This window comes from Diplotaxodon limnothrissa, linkage group LG20 (genome assembly GCF_057381915.1).
Source record: "Diplotaxodon limnothrissa isolate DT_005_m linkage group LG20, D_limnothrissa_male_GT1.1, whole genome shotgun sequence".
NCBI classification, from domain to species: domain Eukaryota; kingdom Metazoa; phylum Chordata; class Actinopteri; order Cichliformes; family Cichlidae; genus Diplotaxodon; species Diplotaxodon limnothrissa.
In genome coordinates this window covers 28,559,838-28,576,617 of record NC_140615.1, presented here as the reverse complement: position 1 = coordinate 28,576,617, position 16,780 = coordinate 28,559,838, and the positions used below count along the sequence as shown (strand labels likewise).

The 16,780-nt window shown below is 41.5% G+C and overlaps 1 protein-coding gene across 1 annotated transcript in view; it reads left to right on the top strand.

Annotated features, from left to right (window-relative positions):
- Positions 1 to 16,780, top strand: part of plcg1 (phospholipase C, gamma 1) — a 28,950-nt gene that overhangs the window by 9,919 nt on the left and 2,251 nt on the right. The window contains exons 3-31 of the mRNA XM_085344131.1: positions 248 to 400; positions 580 to 673; positions 772 to 819; positions 1,358 to 1,442; positions 1,602 to 1,685; positions 2,030 to 2,052; positions 2,141 to 2,210; positions 2,301 to 2,402; positions 4,035 to 4,153; positions 4,657 to 4,742; positions 5,172 to 5,292; positions 5,555 to 5,723; positions 5,821 to 5,943; positions 6,297 to 6,398; positions 6,572 to 6,759; positions 7,243 to 7,443; positions 7,535 to 7,654; positions 7,768 to 7,948; positions 8,100 to 8,177; positions 8,276 to 8,379; positions 8,599 to 8,692; positions 8,844 to 8,913; positions 10,098 to 10,261; positions 10,384 to 10,480; positions 10,586 to 10,810; positions 10,924 to 11,072; positions 11,702 to 11,816; positions 12,810 to 12,971; positions 16,443 to 16,531. Coding sequence (XP_085200257.1) covers positions 248 to 400; positions 580 to 673; positions 772 to 819; positions 1,358 to 1,442; positions 1,602 to 1,685; positions 2,030 to 2,052; positions 2,141 to 2,210; positions 2,301 to 2,402; positions 4,035 to 4,153; positions 4,657 to 4,742; positions 5,172 to 5,292; positions 5,555 to 5,723; positions 5,821 to 5,943; positions 6,297 to 6,398; positions 6,572 to 6,759; positions 7,243 to 7,443; positions 7,535 to 7,654; positions 7,768 to 7,948; positions 8,100 to 8,177; positions 8,276 to 8,379; positions 8,599 to 8,692; positions 8,844 to 8,913; positions 10,098 to 10,261; positions 10,384 to 10,480; positions 10,586 to 10,810; positions 10,924 to 11,072; positions 11,702 to 11,816; positions 12,810 to 12,971; positions 16,443 to 16,531 — 3,416 coding nt within the window. The remainder of the gene's footprint in view (positions 1 to 247; positions 401 to 579; positions 674 to 771; positions 820 to 1,357; positions 1,443 to 1,601; positions 1,686 to 2,029; positions 2,053 to 2,140; positions 2,211 to 2,300; positions 2,403 to 4,034; positions 4,154 to 4,656; positions 4,743 to 5,171; positions 5,293 to 5,554; positions 5,724 to 5,820; positions 5,944 to 6,296; positions 6,399 to 6,571; positions 6,760 to 7,242; positions 7,444 to 7,534; positions 7,655 to 7,767; positions 7,949 to 8,099; positions 8,178 to 8,275; positions 8,380 to 8,598; positions 8,693 to 8,843; positions 8,914 to 10,097; positions 10,262 to 10,383; positions 10,481 to 10,585; positions 10,811 to 10,923; positions 11,073 to 11,701; positions 11,817 to 12,809; positions 12,972 to 16,442; positions 16,532 to 16,780) is intronic.

Genomic DNA, 16,780 nt, shown 5'->3' with positions numbered 1-16,780 from the left:
TGTATGTTAGACTGTTAGGGTTAGTACTGAAGTGTTTCATGTTTCCTACATGAAATGGAATTAGAAAACAAGGAGAGCTTGGAGCTAAGTCTGCAGTTTTGTGCCAGATACTGTTATTTTGATTATTAACATATCATTGCATATAAGTTTTGCGCACCATATTCACACCAGAATATTACCGTGTCATGTGTTGGGAACCTGCAGCTTTGTGTTTTGCTAACTATTACATATCTGTCTGTATCTACAGTTGATATTCGAGAAATCAAGGAGATCCGTTCTGGACAGAAATCTCGGGACTTTGATCGCTATGTGGAGGACTCTGCAGCACGGCTCGATCAGGCCCACTGCTTTGTTATTCTGTACGGCACAGAGTTTCGCCTTAAATCACTCAGCCTGGCAGGTATGCTCAGAGAAGGACTGCTTACACATTGACAAGAAGTAGCCTGTTACCATTGTACCTCAATAAGATCATTAGTACCATTGATAAATCAAATCTTCACATTTTGTTTGTTGCTAGGCTTCTTGTATTTTTAGCCTGTGACAGAATTGAGTTATTTAGGTCAGCTGTTTTTGCTACAGCAACATCTGATGAAGAGATGACCATGTGGGTGCAAGGGTTAACCTCGCTTGTGACTGACACATTGAAGTCTCCAACACCTCTTCAGATCGAGCGGTAAATCTGAACTCAAAGTTTGTGTAAATAGACGGCATTATCTGTTTTCTGTATGCAAGAAATCGCTTAAGTCTTTCTTTCTTTTCCTTAATTTTAAGGTGGTTACGTAAGCAGTTCTACGCAGTCGATCGCAACAGAGAAGACAGGTAACTAAACTCGGTCAAAGGATATCAGCTGCAGAGTTAATCAGATCGCCCTCACAAGAAATGGATGTTATAAGATGTAACTCAATTGTTTGCTACACCAGTTGTGTGCCCTTTCATCTAAGAGCACATAGACTTGCTGCAACTGGCTGGTAGGTGTCTTTGAGAGAGCTCAGTTGAGGTGTAGTAAGGGAACTAACCCCTCAGCCGCACACCAACAACTCTTCCTGCAGCAGGAAACAGACTGCAGAGAATGGAGAGGAGATGTACAGAGATGTTTGTCTGTTACATCCCTGACAGGCCTTTGTTACTGTGTGTGCGCCGTGTATTGTCGTTTCTGGCCAAAATTCCAAGCTGTGTAGCAGAAGTGAAGCCCAAACCACTCAACAGAACATGCAGGGTGTCTGTTTACAAGGTTTCAGCCCATCTGTAAACTCAAAATGGCATTTCTGCCTCACAATAGTATCTACAAGTAGAAGTGTTTGCACATGTTGCACATGCTTATCCGTGTTTGTTTTATTTTTCAACAAAACGTGTTTAGGATATCCTGTAAGGATCTGAAGAGCATGCTGAGCCAGGTCAACTACAGGGTGCCCAACATGAGGTTCCTCCGAGAGAAACTTCCGGTAACCTCTTGCTGCTTACTTTTCTTATCACAAACCTCCTTCCCACTCCATCTCCCCGCCAACTTCCCTTTCACGATGATGTTGTTTGAGGCTAAAGATTTATGATTTGCCGTTAACAGTCATTTCAGTTTTCTTTCTGATTCTCTGCTTCTTTTATAGGACTCGGAGATGAGGAATGGAGACGTGTCCTTCAGCCAGTTTGCGCAGCTTTATCGTAGTCTCATGTTTGATGCCCAGAAAAACGTAAGTGCAGTCTTTTTATGTATCCACAGATAGTCCCTGTGCTTTCATCCCCCTAGCACCCCATCTGATGCTCTGCCAAGGCTCACTTCATCTCCCATCTGTCCGTCCTCAAATGGCTTCAAGATCAATATGCACCAGCTAAAAACCCACCAAACCTCTCTGGTGGAAGCCATTAGGACACACAAACACACACACACACACACAGATAAGAAGGCAGGCAAGCAGGGGTCAGATAAAATGGATAACCTCAGTGCCCTCCCCCACCTCACAGGATGTCTAACACTGAAAGTGCAGCGCTTTGATTAATTACTTTAAATGTTTTTTGTCTCTTTACTATCTTTTAGATGGAAATCCCATTTCTTCAAAGGTAGGCATACAAAACGCACACACATACAGTGATGTTTTCTCTTGCATCACGGTTGTTTGCTGAAATTAACCAGTACTTTTTCTATCAGGTTCATTGATAGACCAGAACAGAGGATTTCCCTGGAGGACTTCAAGAGCTTCCTCTTGGAGTCTCAAAAGGTATTCTCTCGGTTGTTGGACATTTACATACTTTATTGCCGATTTGTTTTCTTTCCATGCTCTAATGCATGTTTGTGTTTGCTGTTGCAGGAGATGTGGGCCACAGATAACAACAAAGTGCAAGAGTTTATGTTCGGCTACCTGAAAGACCCCCTGAGGGAAGTGGAGCAGCCTTATTTCCAGCAAGACGAGGTATGCGCACCTCGATGCCTCACTCTTTCTTTTCCCCCCTTTTCTCACTTGTGTTCTTGTGTTTTTTTTCTGGGTCTTCGCTCACTAACGGAAAAATGTACCATGTTTTCATAGGTTATGTTTTCCGATTTCCCCCCTGTGTTGTTAGTGTGGGAGGGAGATGCTCAGAAATTAACATGACTGGCCATGATCTTGGCCCTGAAGCACCTCCTCCTACACAGATATAAAAGGTTATTGAGTATAGTGCGGCATGACAGTTCTGCAGAAAGCGAAGGATGATTTTTGTGGTCACCGTAAATCATGAATAAAAGAGGAAAGTGGGACAAGCGAGCCTGCAGGAGGTGATGCTGTGTCTTCGTGCCAGAGGATGTTAGGTCACTGGTGCCCAGGCCTTGATTATGTGCAAAGAAAAGCCCATGAATAGTTAAAAAAAATAGATACTTTATTTTAAATATTATCACTACATGGAAATTATTATAGTTGAAGTTTAATGGGAATCTGATATGTACAAATCCTACTCTAATGTGATGTTTTTGTTTGCTGATTATGGAATCCAATGTCATTATGTGTTTAATACACAAGTTAAATCTAAGAATCTGGATTAAGCAATTATGACAATAATTATGACATTTTGAACCCCACATGTTCCCCAGATGTTCCATCTCAGTTTTTCTTAGTTTTTGTAATTTATTCATGTTGGCAGTTGTGCATGGTCAGTGATTTAACAGTGTTTTTTTTTAGAAGCATTCATATTATTTTGACATGAAACATTTATCTTAGTACTTTATCTTGTACTTTTCCTACTTGTTAGCATGTGTACAAGTTGACTGCCCTGTGGTTTAGAGCAGCGGTCCCCAACCCCCGGGCCTCGGACCGGTACCGGTCCGTGAGTCGTTTGGTACCGGGCCGCGAGAGTAGAGGCTCAGGTGTGAAATGTATAGTTTTCAGGGTTTTTTGTTATCGTTTTTATCGTTAACTCGGTTTTCCTGGGTCTTTTCACGTGTGTTATGAATAAATCTTCTTTGTTTTCGGTACCGGTACTACTTTTATTTTGTTGTATTTATCCGCGACACCTTAAAGGCCGGTCCGTGAAAATATTGTCGGGCATAAACCGGTCCGTGGCGCAAAAAAGGTTGGGGACCGCTGGTTTAGAGCATTTGTGTTGTTTAAGCATTAGGAAATGTGCCAGAAAAATTTATATTTGCAAGGTGTACCTGCTTACAGGATAGATGGGATCGTGCAGTGAAATGTTTAGGTTTTGTATTTGTTTTGTTTTTTTACTTTATATCTTGGAATTTAGAATTATATTGAAACCAAGATAGACCTTTTCACCAGTAACATAAAAATAACAATAATTTTGGTGGAAACACAAACTCAACAGTTCTCACAGTCCAAAGGCTGGATCAGAACTTGGCAGTTCGCCTCTCCTTGGGGGCTCTAGTGCATGCCTGTGCATACAAACAGGTGTTGAGCCACTTCTTAAATGCCTTAAGCAACGGTGCCCTGATTCCTGAGTATTTAGGTCAGATGTTTTTAAGAATCTGATCATTATCATTTCAGTGCCACGTCGGTATATTGCTAGGGTCTGCAATTCTTCCCACTTTTCACTGCTCCTCATTCTCTCTTGTGTAGTTCCTCACATACCTGTTCTCCAAAGAGAACACCATCTGGGATTCCTCCCTGGACCAAGTGTGTCCTGAGAATATGAACAACCCCCTGTCTCACTACTGGATCTCCTCTTCGCACAACACGTAAGCATGAAGGGCATTTATGCATGTGTCTGGTTTGCCTGCTTTAATTGGGCCCTGGGAATGCTGGAGTTCTTGAAACCTCTGCCCAAAAAGAGGTCTTTTGAACTGGCTTCACACATCAGATAAAAGTGTATTATTTAACAATCTCTTTCCCGAATGAGATCAGGCGTTTATTTAGCAGGAAAATGTATTTTTCCTCCCATTGAAAAGTGTGTGAAAGTCGGCGCAAGTAATTCTGTACTAAATGTGAAACAATGCTCATTGGAGCAACGGAATGAAAGTTTCCCATGTTGCTTTGATTAGGCTTGAATTGACTGACTGAATGAGTAAGAAGTATTTATCCGGTCAACAGAGGAGAACGAGCCCTTTTGATATGACTGTATTGATTTATTTATGTAATCACCATAAAAAGTGTGTTCGTGTGTTAAGACACTCCCTGACATGTTAATCCTGTGTGGCTGTGTGTTTTGTGTACGTACTTGACAATGTGTGCTTATTTTTAGCTACCTGACAGGAGACCAGTTTTCCAGTGAATCGTCCTTGGAGGCATACGCACGCTGTCTGAGGATGGGCTGTCGCTGTATTGAATGTAGGAACACACACACACACACACACACACACACACACACACACACACACACACACACACTGGAAGGTGTACGGTTTACCCACGAGTAGTAAATCACCACTGCTTGACTTTTAACCAACTAATTAACTTTTACCCACTTTCTTATCCTTCACAGCTCGACTTTTAAGCCCAGCTAATACACCCTTAACCAGGTCCTCACATGCAAATACTTATGCAACCGTTCCCGATATTGCTTTTCAGCAAACCCTTGTCAGGCAGGTTTCTATAAATAAGACTTGTTTGTTGTAGATCTTGTTTGCCTTGAAACATACAGATCCTGCAATTGTCTCGTCACTCACACACATCTGTTGATTTTCTTTATCCTTAAAGGATAAAAGATAAAATGATGTTACATGCATGTGTCTATGTTTTTTTTTTTTTTTTCTTCAGTGGACTGCTGGGATGGCCCTGAGGGAATGCCAGTCATCTACCATGGGCACACCCTTACAACCAAAATCAAGTTTTCTGATGTCTTGACCACCATCAAAGAGCACGCCTTTGTCACATCTGAGTGAGTGTGCATGACAACGCGCTATTCTTGTTTTGTTTTGTTTTCTTCTCTTTTTATGACTGTCAGTGGGGATGTGGTGATTAACAAGCTAAGAGATGGTGAAGATAAAGAGATGACGGGCACACACTAATGTAGAAACACTGTAGGCAGGCCACAGTGACATCACTGTGAGAAAATAAAAGTCACATCAGAACAAAGTTAAACAAGGGGTTTCCTTGGATTTGCCACTCCTCTGAGGTTGAATCGGTGGTCCCTTTTACAGATATCCCATCATCCTATCCATAGAGGACCACTGTAGTATTGTGCAGCAGAGGAATATGGCCACTCACTTTAAGAAGGTGTTTGGAGACATGCTTCTAACCAAGGCAGTGGATATCGCAGCAGATGGGCTGCCCTCACCCAATCAGCTCAAGAGGAAGATCCTCATCAAGGTCAGAGCCTCTTGGAGTCATGAGAAATCTTTTGATTTTTGGGGGGTGGGGATTAGTAACCTTACTCTGTCTGTCCTTCTCCTCTTATCTGATGCAGCATAAGAAGCTCGCAGAAGGCAGTGCCTATGAGGAGGTGTCCACCACCACTCCCTACTCAGAGAATGATATCAGCAACTCCATTAAAAATGGCATCCTGTACCTGGAAGATCCCATTAACCATGTAAGCATGTTCAGTGTATAAATAGTTTCTGAATCCTGCACGAGAAAGAATTTTTGGGCAGAAATGGTCAGAAAAGAAAAACTAGCTTCTGTATCACATATGCTTTATGTGGTGTTTATCAGTAAAAACATGAAAAATCAAGTTAAGACAAATTATGTTGCAGTCTTCCTTTATCATCTCTTACACTTACAATTATAACTCAGACATGCTTTATCAGCATTTTTTCCTTGGGATATCAAGTTCTTATTCTGTATCATCTTGTGCCACTTTGCACTGTAACACATGGATCTTGTAAATATTTGATCCAGCTATTTGAACTAACAATCTGTCTCATTTCTCTCCCTTCATCCCAGGAGTGGTACCCTCATTTTTTTGTTCTGACCAGCAGTAAGATCTACTACTCAGAAGAGACCTCCAGTAACCCGGGAAACGATGATGAGGAGGAGCACAGAGAGGTTAGTAGGTCTGACCTGCTGCTGAAGTACAGAAATTATTTTTGAGCGTGAACATTTGTTCGCATTGTTCGGAATTTGATGCAATTTTAATATTTAGAGGTCTGTGGGAGGCTCTTATTTAGAGATAAAGTATGTAGATACACATAAAGTGAACACATCTTGAATCTTCCCAGGTGTCCTATGGTATGGATCAACATGTGACAGAGAAATGGTTTCATGGAAAGCTTGGTGCTGGGCGGGATGGACGGCAGATAGCCGAGAGGCTGCTGTCTGAGTACTGCCTGGAGACTGGAGCTCCTGATGGCTCCTTCCTAGTTCGGGAGAGCGAGACTTTTGTCGGAGACTACACCTTGTCTTTCTGGTAAGTACACATATTTTGTATTTAAAAAAACATCTATTGGATTTCAGGGTGGAAACGGTAATTTAGGGGAAATCACTTTTAAGTATAGGAAACTTTAACTTGTATGTAGAAAACTAGCACGTGCCACTAAAATATAACCAAATTTAAGTGTCGCACTGGCAGATCAGTCACAGTGTGGCGTGTGATCTGTCTGATATTATGAGCTCTTTGTGAAAGGAGGGCAGGACAGATCAGTCTCTGTTATTTACCTGCAAGCTATGGGAACAATGTAGAGATGGTATCACAAGGCAGTTTGTTAAAGATGAACAAGAGTTCACGTGTTCTTAACTTGTTTATCAAACTGGAAGAAAAACTGACCTTTCATTGTATCTCTCTCTATCTCTCTCTCTCTCTCTCTCTCTCTCTCTCTCTCTCTCTCTCTCTCTCTCTCTCTCTCTCTCTCTCTCTCTCTCTCTCTCTCCATGCCTCCCATCTCTGCAACAGGCGCTCGGGGCGGGTGCAGCACTGTCGCATCCACTCTCGTCAGGAGGCAGGCAGCCCAAAGTTCTACCTGACTGACAACCTGGTATTTGACACGCTCTTTGCTCTGATTACCCACTACCAGCAGGTGGCGCTACGCTGTAACGAATTTGAGATGAAGCTGACTGAGCCGGTACCTCAGACCAATGCTCACGAGAGCAAAGAGTGAGTACACATATGCATTTTCAAAGATTACTGAGAAAGTGCTGAATTTATTACGTGATGTGCATCATATTTTTGTTTTTGTTTGTCGCAGGTGGTACCACGCCAACCTCTCCAGGAGCCATGCAGAGAACATGTTGATGAGGGTTCCTCGCGATGGGGCTTTTCTAGTCAGGAAAAGGGCAGAGCCCAACTCCTTTGCCATTTCATTCAGGTAACTTAGTTGCCAGTTTAAATCTTAGATGATCAGCATATTGAGTGTACATGCACATAAATGCCTTGTATCATTGTTATTTAGCAGAGTTCTCTCTTTGGGTTTCTTCACAGAGCCGAGGGTAAAATAAAGCACTGTCGTGTGCAGCAGGAGGGTCAGACCGTGGTGCTGGGCACCTCAGAGTTTGACAGCCTTGTAGATCTTATTAGCTACTATGAGAAGCACCCTTTGTACCGTAAAATGAAACTACGCTATCCCATCAACGAGGACACACTGGAGAAGATAGGCACTGCTGTAAGTACCACATTATACAGTCTACAAAGGAAACGTCTGGCCAGTGAAAAATGCTGTATTGTTTCATGGCATTATGCTAGTTTCATTCTGTGGTGAAATCACCACCAGCCTAGCAAAAAGAAAAACAAACTCATAATGTATTGCCCAATAGGAGCCAGACTACGGGTCACTGTATGAGGGAAGGAATCCAGGCTTTTATGTGGAGGCTAATCAAATGCCAACATTTAAGGTAAGAGTGCAGGATGGAGAAATCGACAGTTAGCTGAGATCTGCAACATCAACACTTGGACATGTAAACATGACGTAACCTTGTGTGCTGTCTTTCAGTGCACGGTGCGAGCCATGTATGAGTATAAAGCCCAGAGAGACGATGAGCTTTCCTTCACTAAGAATGCTATCATCTCTAATGTGGAAAAACAGGAAGGGGGATGGTAAGTGAGTGGCATCAAATCCATTCAGGAAGTAGCTCTTAATTATTAATTTAGACTGCAAATACGTGCTTAGCATTAGAGAACTACGGTAAATTAGTGAATGACACATTTAAAATTCTCTTAGCTGTCCTGGGATCATTTTCTAAATATGAAAGGCTTCTAAATATTTACAAACCACATCCCTTGTCTCTTTACCCCTCCCGCCTCTTCTTCTTTCAGGTGGAAGGGTGACTGTGGAGGAAAGAAGCAGATGTGGTTTCCGGCAAACTACGTGGAGGAGATCAGTCCGTCAGCAGCCGAGCCTGATAGAACTGTGAGGATCAAACCCTTAAAACGAGATGCTTACTCAAGCACATTTTTTTGTATTTATTTAAAGAGAAATGAGTACACCTGCTCCCACCACAGTGAGGTCATTCATGTCTTCATTTACAAAGATACATATGTGCTCTGTTTTCTGTCAACAGGAGATGACAGAAAACAGTCCTCTTGGAGATATGCTGAGAGGAAGTCTTGATGTGTCTGCCTGTCAGATTAGTAAGTAGCACCTTCGCTTCCTGTAGCAAGTCACCTTGAGAGCAGTAAACCCCTACTAACTGCTTTTAAAAATAAATTTAATTGTAGGACACAGTCATCACTAGGGCTGGGCAAAATGATTATTTTCCTAATCGATGAATCTACCGATTAATTTTTCAATCCGATTCTGTTTTGATTTGATTTGATTATCGATTATTTCCGCATTATTTGACTTGTATAGCAATTTCACATTTACTAATTTATGTATCTCAATGAAAACACAAATTTCTTCATTTCAACACCTTTTAATAAAAAAATTGCAAAATAAAGTTGTAGTAGTACAATCTTATATTAGAGATAGCATTTAACAAGAAATGAAATGTGCAAAGTGCATAGCCGTCGTGCTTCCTTTTCTGTTAAAATATCCCCATACTGTAGAACTGCGTGTTCGGGTGGAATGATTTAAGTCGACTGCGGCTGCCTCACTCGTGTTGCCGCTACTCACTGCCGCCATGTCTGTTTTGAAAGTGACGACGCGTCGGCGTAATCGATTACGTCGACACGTCGCCCCGGCCCTAGTCATCACTCTCTTTATTGTTATTTTTCTCCATTATCAGCCTCTTAGTTTAATAAGTCTTCTCTGTTTTTATTATTACTGTTGCTTTTCTCTCCGATTTGCATTTGATATGTTATTGACATCCTGCAGCCTTGTCAGTACACCCCTATTAGGTCTGGCACATGCTGCCTTGCATTGTTAACCTGAGTCCGTTTGTCCATCTGGGTGGCTCGTTGGCACCATCTAGTGGTAGTATGAAAGATGAGCTAAAAATGCTCAGAAAGTAATTGCATTCATTTACAAAAACATGAATGTTTTAATTAAAAAAAAAACCAACTATATTCTAAAAGGGATTATTTGGTTTTATATAATCCTTTCATTCTTTAAAAATAACTCCTTGCTGAATGTTATCACTTATTGTCTAATACTGGATGATACAGATGGTTTACAATAATTGCTATGGATTTGTCATCTTGGGCTCTTCTCAGGTGGTTCTTCTCCACCATGTTTTCTTCCTTTGCTTATGGTCTGTTAGTCTAGTATGTCCATGATTTCAGCACCAGCCTCATTTATTTACTTTTTTAAAACCGTCATTACTTCCATTTATTGGTTCCCTTTTTCTAACTTTTTTCTTTTTTTTTCTCTTCAGATGTTCGTACCGAAGGGAAAGGCAGCAGGCCTTATGTTTTCACCCTGACACAGAATACCCCTGTGCGGATAGGCATACCGCTCGACATCGCTGCAAACACGCAAGAAGAGCTCAAGGAATGGGTGTTCAAGATCCGTGAGGTCACCTTGACCTCAGAGGCCAAGGTAAATATACAGAAATAATATGCTTCACATGAAATGCACTCACACTTTGGGTTTAAGCTGAGCAGTGATGTGCCTCACTGTTGGTACTACTATATTTATACTTGTGCCATGTCTGTGGCCAGATAGAAGAGGGGAAGATGATGGAAAGGAGGAAGAAGATTGCACTGGAATTATCTGACCTTGTCATCTACTGTAGGCCTGTGCCATTTGATGAAGAAAGTAAGAACTATGTGCACTCACTCACCTGCACACATAATAAAAAGAAAAACACCAAATGCAGATGGGGTCACATTTCTCTTTTGTCGTCGCTTTTTTTTTTTTTAGAGATTGGCACAGAGCGAGCCTGTTTCCGGGACATGTCATCCTTCCCTGAAACCAAGGCAGAGAAATACGTCAACAAAATCAAGGGGAAGAAGTTCCTGCAGTACAATCGGCTGCAGCTGTCCAGGATCTACCCCAGAGGCCAGAGATTAGACTCTTCTAACTATGACCCGCTCCCCATGTGGCTCTGCGGATCTCAGCTGGTAGCACTTAACTTCCAGACAGGAGGTATCTTCTCTTCCCTTCTGAGAGCAAAGCTGGAAGACAGACAGTACATTTCATTTGTTTACGTGTTTTTTACATTTTTTTCCTTCTATTCCTTCCTCTTTCCCTCCCTGCAGACAAGCCCATGCAGATGAACCAGGCCCTGTTCATGCTGAACGGAAGAAGTGGCTACGTCCTTCAGCCGCCCATCATGAGGGACGACAACTTTGATCCCTTTGACAGACAAACACTACGGGGTGTGGAGCAAGTCAGTCTAGAGATTGAGGTACAGTAGACTGAGGACTGGATTTTTCTGCTTTCGGGTGTGATGCAGTTGTGCAGAAACGAGTCTGCCCTTCATCTCTTTGGGATAAATGAAGCGGGTGGTGGTTATGGAGACAGACAAGGTGAAACTGACAGGTGGTGTTTTGTTAACAGTGTGATTGTAGTTGCCCACTGGAGCAGCAGCAGTGATTGTAACACAGCTCGGAGAGGTAACCGAGGTACTTTACAAAACCTAGCAACCAATTGCTGCAATTTACATATAAATACATTCCCCTTTAGTTGCAGATGTAATAATATTTTTTGATTAAAGGTAACTCACTTTTCATAAATTATGAATAAACATTCATGAACTTGTTTAGAAATCAAGTCAGGAAGCTCATTGTTGTTTCTTCACTGTGAGACTCACTGACTGCTTCCAATGGTGTACTGCAAACACTGCTCATAGTCATGCTTTTAATTACACATGTTTAAAGGAGGAGTTCAACCTGTAGTTCAAACACTCAGTTAGCAATTGAGCAGAAAAACACATTATAAGATGTCACTGATGGAAAAGCATTGTGTGTTTGTGTGTAGCAACATGTTAATGTAAACAAAAATTCCAAAGACGTAATCGCTTTTTGTCCTCTGAAGGTCTTGGGCTCCCGGCATCTGCCCAAGCATGGACGTGGCATCGTTTGCCCTCTGATTGAGATCGAGGTGTGCGGAGCGGAGTACGACAGCGCCAAGCAAAAAACAGACTCTGAAGGTGAAGCTGCTCTTATTTAAACACGAGTTCCTCTGCCAGTAAAGACAGGCCCTGCCAAAACTGGGGAGGAAGAAAAAAAAAAAAGCAGTTGCTGTTTACTGGATATATTTTCCTCGTGTAATTTCCTGTATGGTCTGAGGAAAAACAGGAAGTTATACAAACAACTGTGCCATGTGTGGGAATACAAAGGGAAAACATTGAAACTCGCACAGCTCTCATCAGGTCGTTATGACAGAAGAAACACTTTTTTTTTTTTTAATGTTTTGATGGTTTAATGCATAGATTTTGTTTGCTACATACTTTGATGTGGATACTGGGAAATTTTACTGCAACCTATACTTTATTCTCTAAAATTCCCATCAGTGAGTAAGGACAGGATTTACTTTAGTACAAATTTAAGAAATGTAATCTATACTTATAACGACTTTTTTTTCAGTATATTACTAAAAAGTGGTATATCGGCATATTGTACTGTGGGCTCTAGCAGCATTTGTTCCCATTTATATTTATTTGCCTGTACTGGTTGTACACACACTTTTTAAATATCAATCATTTTATCAGTGAAGTTCATCACCCCTTTGAATTTGGCACTTATTCAAAACTAGGTCATCAGATAACTTCTGTTACTTTAGATGGCAGATTCTGATGTAAGCCCAGCTCATATTTATCTTTTAAATATAAATACATAAACATAAACTCAAAATTTTAACACATTTGGCATTTCCTTCTGCTGTTTTTTCCTCACTGCTCTCTGGTTCTACAGAAAGGGCAGCGAGCCAAGGAAAAATAATTTTCTGTTAATGACATACTCTCTTTTTTTTTTTTGTTGTCCTGGAAAGGGTTTTATTTCCGTGTAATGTAGAGGTGCAACCTTTATCTAGCAGCTAATTACAGAAGTCTTTATACTGCTGTTACAAGGGAAATATAATTGCACAAATGTTAGAGAATTGAGAATACACCCTTTACATTTTCAATATTTCTTTTCTTCTGTAGCTGATAATGGTCTCAATCCCACTTGGCCGAGAAAGACATTCCAGTTCACCGTGTGCAACTCTGCTTTTGCCTTTCTGCGTTTTGTGGTGTATGAGATCGACATGTTCAACGACCAAAACTTCCTGGCTCAGGCTACGTTCCCCATTCACGGGCTAAAGACAGGTACGCCTTCAACATGTCTGTAAATAGTTTTTACATGTTTTGTTGCTGACTTTAAGTATCTCGGGGTCTTGTTTGAGGTGAGGGGTGAGTAGAGCGGGGGATTGAGTGTAAAAGTGAGTTTTACCAGTCGATCTACATTTATCTGCTCACTTACAGGCATGAGCTTTGGTAGTGACCAATGCAAGCACTGGAAATTAGCTTCTTCTATACAGGGAGTGCAGAATTATTAGGCAAATGAGTATTTTGTCCACATCATCCTCTTCATGCATGTTGTCTTACTCCAAGCTGTATAGGCTCGAAAGCCTACTACCAATTAAGCATATTAGGTGATGTGCATCTCTGTAATCAGAAGGGGTGTGGTCTAATGACATCAACACCCTATATCAGGTGTGCATAATCCGGGCTCTAGACTAACTTTTTGCCATGGGCGTGCCGGCACGCCTAACTTTAAAAAGTTAGGCGTGCCGGCACAAAAGTTAGGCGCACACAAATTTTATAATAATTTATATAATATAATGTGTTTTTCTGGATACACTGTGCTTTTTCAGCATTCAAAGATTGATGACACCGTGTCAGAGCACTGGCTATGAATTTCAGAAGGATCAGGCATTAACAGAAAAGTTAGCAATAGTTCTTTTCCTATTACAGCTACATCCACTTCTGTCGTGCCTAGGCTGCTCACTAGGGCTGGGTATCATCACTGATTTCTATAATCCCTTCAATTCCGGTTTTCAAAGTCCCGATTCGATTCAACTTAGCCTCAGACAGTCAGAAATATTATAATTCTGATCATTTATCAGTACTGACTTCATCAGAATTGTGAACATCACAGCAGATGCCTTTGTGTGAAACTGAGAATAAAACACAGAAAAACATGAAGGAGATTTTCCTGGTCTGGCTTTTTATAGCAGATAACCTTAAAAATATTCTACAATGTTCTGCATATAAAGTTTAAATTTCTTCAGTATTGAACAACAGAAAAAATAGGCTTTCTTGTCCGAGGTCATTTAAGTGAAAAAAAGAAAAGAAAAAGACAGCAGCCGACAGCGCTGTAAACAACGGTAGACTGGTGGGCAATAAGCGAATGAATAAAACAGAAAACAGAGATTGGAGACGGGAAACTGTTCTTGAAGTACAGAGAGAGATAGAGAGAGAGCTAGCTGTGCATGAAGTGTGATTTTAATAGTCGTGGAAGCAAAACAGCAAAATTCATGATGACACTGACCAAATGTGAAGCGCAGTTTGCTGCTTCTTTTGCTGCTGGCTCGGTGAATTTTGGTTCAGCGCAAAAAGACGTAAACACAGCGCGGACCGGACGCATCAGGATCGCTAAGCTCCGACAGCGTGTCCGTCTACGGGCCGTCAGGTGAGAAAGCCGAGAAAGACAAAGTTGATTCTGATGCGTCGGTCCATTCTGTGTTTACGTCTGTGTGTGGAGTGCGTGTACCTGCTCTCATCTGCTGTTTGGTTGTTGTTGAAATGGTTTTGTGAGCTTTAATCTGAGAATCTGGCGTTTATGACAAAACACAGTTATATTTAAAAGTCGATTCAGGATTTAATTAATTGATATCGCTTTATTCAAGCTACTCACCTCCATCTATCCACCTGCACTTTCAACTGGACCACGGCCAATCAGAGAGGTCCCGCCCCTTACTATCTCTGATTGGTTTAGTCCACGATAGGGGCATAATGTGTGTCTGTTGTTGACCACAGGGAAGGTTGCAGATATTTTTATTTTTATTTATTTTTTTTTTTTTGCTACCCGAACAGTTGGTCGCACAGGTGCAACCAAATTAATTTTTTTTAGCCGCACCACTGAAAAATTTGGTCGCATTTGCGACCAAATTGGTCGCACTCTAGAGCCCTGATAATTATTAGGCAACGTCCTTTCCTTTGGCAAAATGGGTCAAAAGAAGGACTTGACAGGCTCAGAAAAGTCAAAAATAGTGAGATATCTTGCAGAGGGATGCAGCAGTCTCAAAATTGCAAAGCTTCTGAAGCGTGATCATCGAACAATCAAGCGTTTCATTCAAAATAGTCAACAAAGTCGCAAGAAGCGTGTGGAAAAACCAAGGCGCAAAATAACTGCCCATGAACTGAGAAAAGTCAAGCGTGCAGCTGCCAAGATGCCACTTGCCACCAGTTTGGCCATATTTCAGAGCTGCAACATCACTGGAGTGCCCAAAAGCACAAGGTGTGCAATACTCAGAGACATGGCCAAGGTAAGAAAGGCTGAAAGACGACCACCACTGAACAAGACACACAAGCTGAAACATCAAGACTGGGCCAAGAAATATCTCAAGACTGATTTTTCTAAGGTTTTATGGACTGATGAAATGAGAGTGAGTATTGATGGGCCAGATGGATGGGCCCGTGGCTGGATTGGTAAAGGGCAGAGAGCTCCAGTCCGACTCAGACGCCAGCAAGGTGGAGGTGGAGTACTGGTTTGGGCTGGTATCATCAAAGATGAGCTTGTGGGGCCTTTTCGGGTTGAGGATGGAGTCAAGCTCAACTCCCAGTCCTACTGCCAGTTTCTGGAAGACACCTTCTTCAAGCAGTGGTACAGGAAGAAGTCTGCATCCTTCAAGAAAAACATGATTTTCATGCAGGACAATGCTCCATCACACGCGTCCAAGTACTCCACAGCGTGGCTGGCAAGAAAGGGTATAAAAGAAGAAAAACTAATGACATGGCCACCTTGTTCACCTGATCTGAACCCCATTGAGAACCTGTGGTCCATCATCAAATGTGAGATTTACAAGGAGGGAAAACAGTACACCTCTCTGAACAGTGTCTGGGAGGCTGTGGTTGCTGCTGCACGCAATGTTGATGGTGAACAGATCAAAACACTGACAGAATCCATGGATGGCAGGCTTTTGAGTGTCCTTGCAAAGAAAGGTGGCTATATTGGTCGCTGATTTGTTTTTCTTTTGTTTTTGAATGTCAGAAATGTATATTTGTGAATGTGGAGATGTTATATTGGTTTCACTGGTAAAAATAAATAATTGAAATGGGTATATATTAGTTTTTTGTTAAGTTGCCTAATAATTATGCACAGTAATAGTCACCTGCACACACAGATATCCCCCTAAAATAGCTAAAACTAAAAACTACTTCCAAAAACATTCAGCTTTGATATTAATGAGATTTTTGGGTTCATTGAGAACATGGTTGTTGTTCAATAATAAAATTATTCCTCAAAAATACAACTTGCCTAATAATTCTGCACTCCCTGTAGTGTGGCAGATATCTTCCATAGAGAAGGCCGCTACTCTTTCATATTCAAAGGAGCCAGCTGAGGAGTTTCACATATCTGACTAGTTAGGGTATCTCCCCAGAAGACCTGGAGGAGGTGGTGTGGGCCTCCCTGCTTAGACTGCCTCCCCAATTGGCAAAAAATGGATGGATGGATCTTTTTGCAGACCACTAATAAAAAATAAATAAATAAATCTTTTGCTTCTGTCTTTATAGGTTACCGGTCAGTACCTCTGACGAACAGCTACAACGAGGACCTGGAGTTAGCTTCTCTGTTAGTCCACATGGACATAACCAGAGGAAGGGTGAGCTCCACAATGTTTGTACTGTCAACAAACCACTCAAAAACATGCAGACACAACTTGAAGAAGGCCAAGCAGACATATTGCTGACAAATTAGTAATGAGTGCTGTGAAAGCCAGATCTTGATTTTTTTATTTTATTTATTTTCTGCTTTTTAAAAAATTTTAATTTTTTTTATGGAAGAACAAATAGTCAAATGAGCTTTACACAGATTTCGTTACCTTTGGATCGAGGTAAACGTACTCCTACCC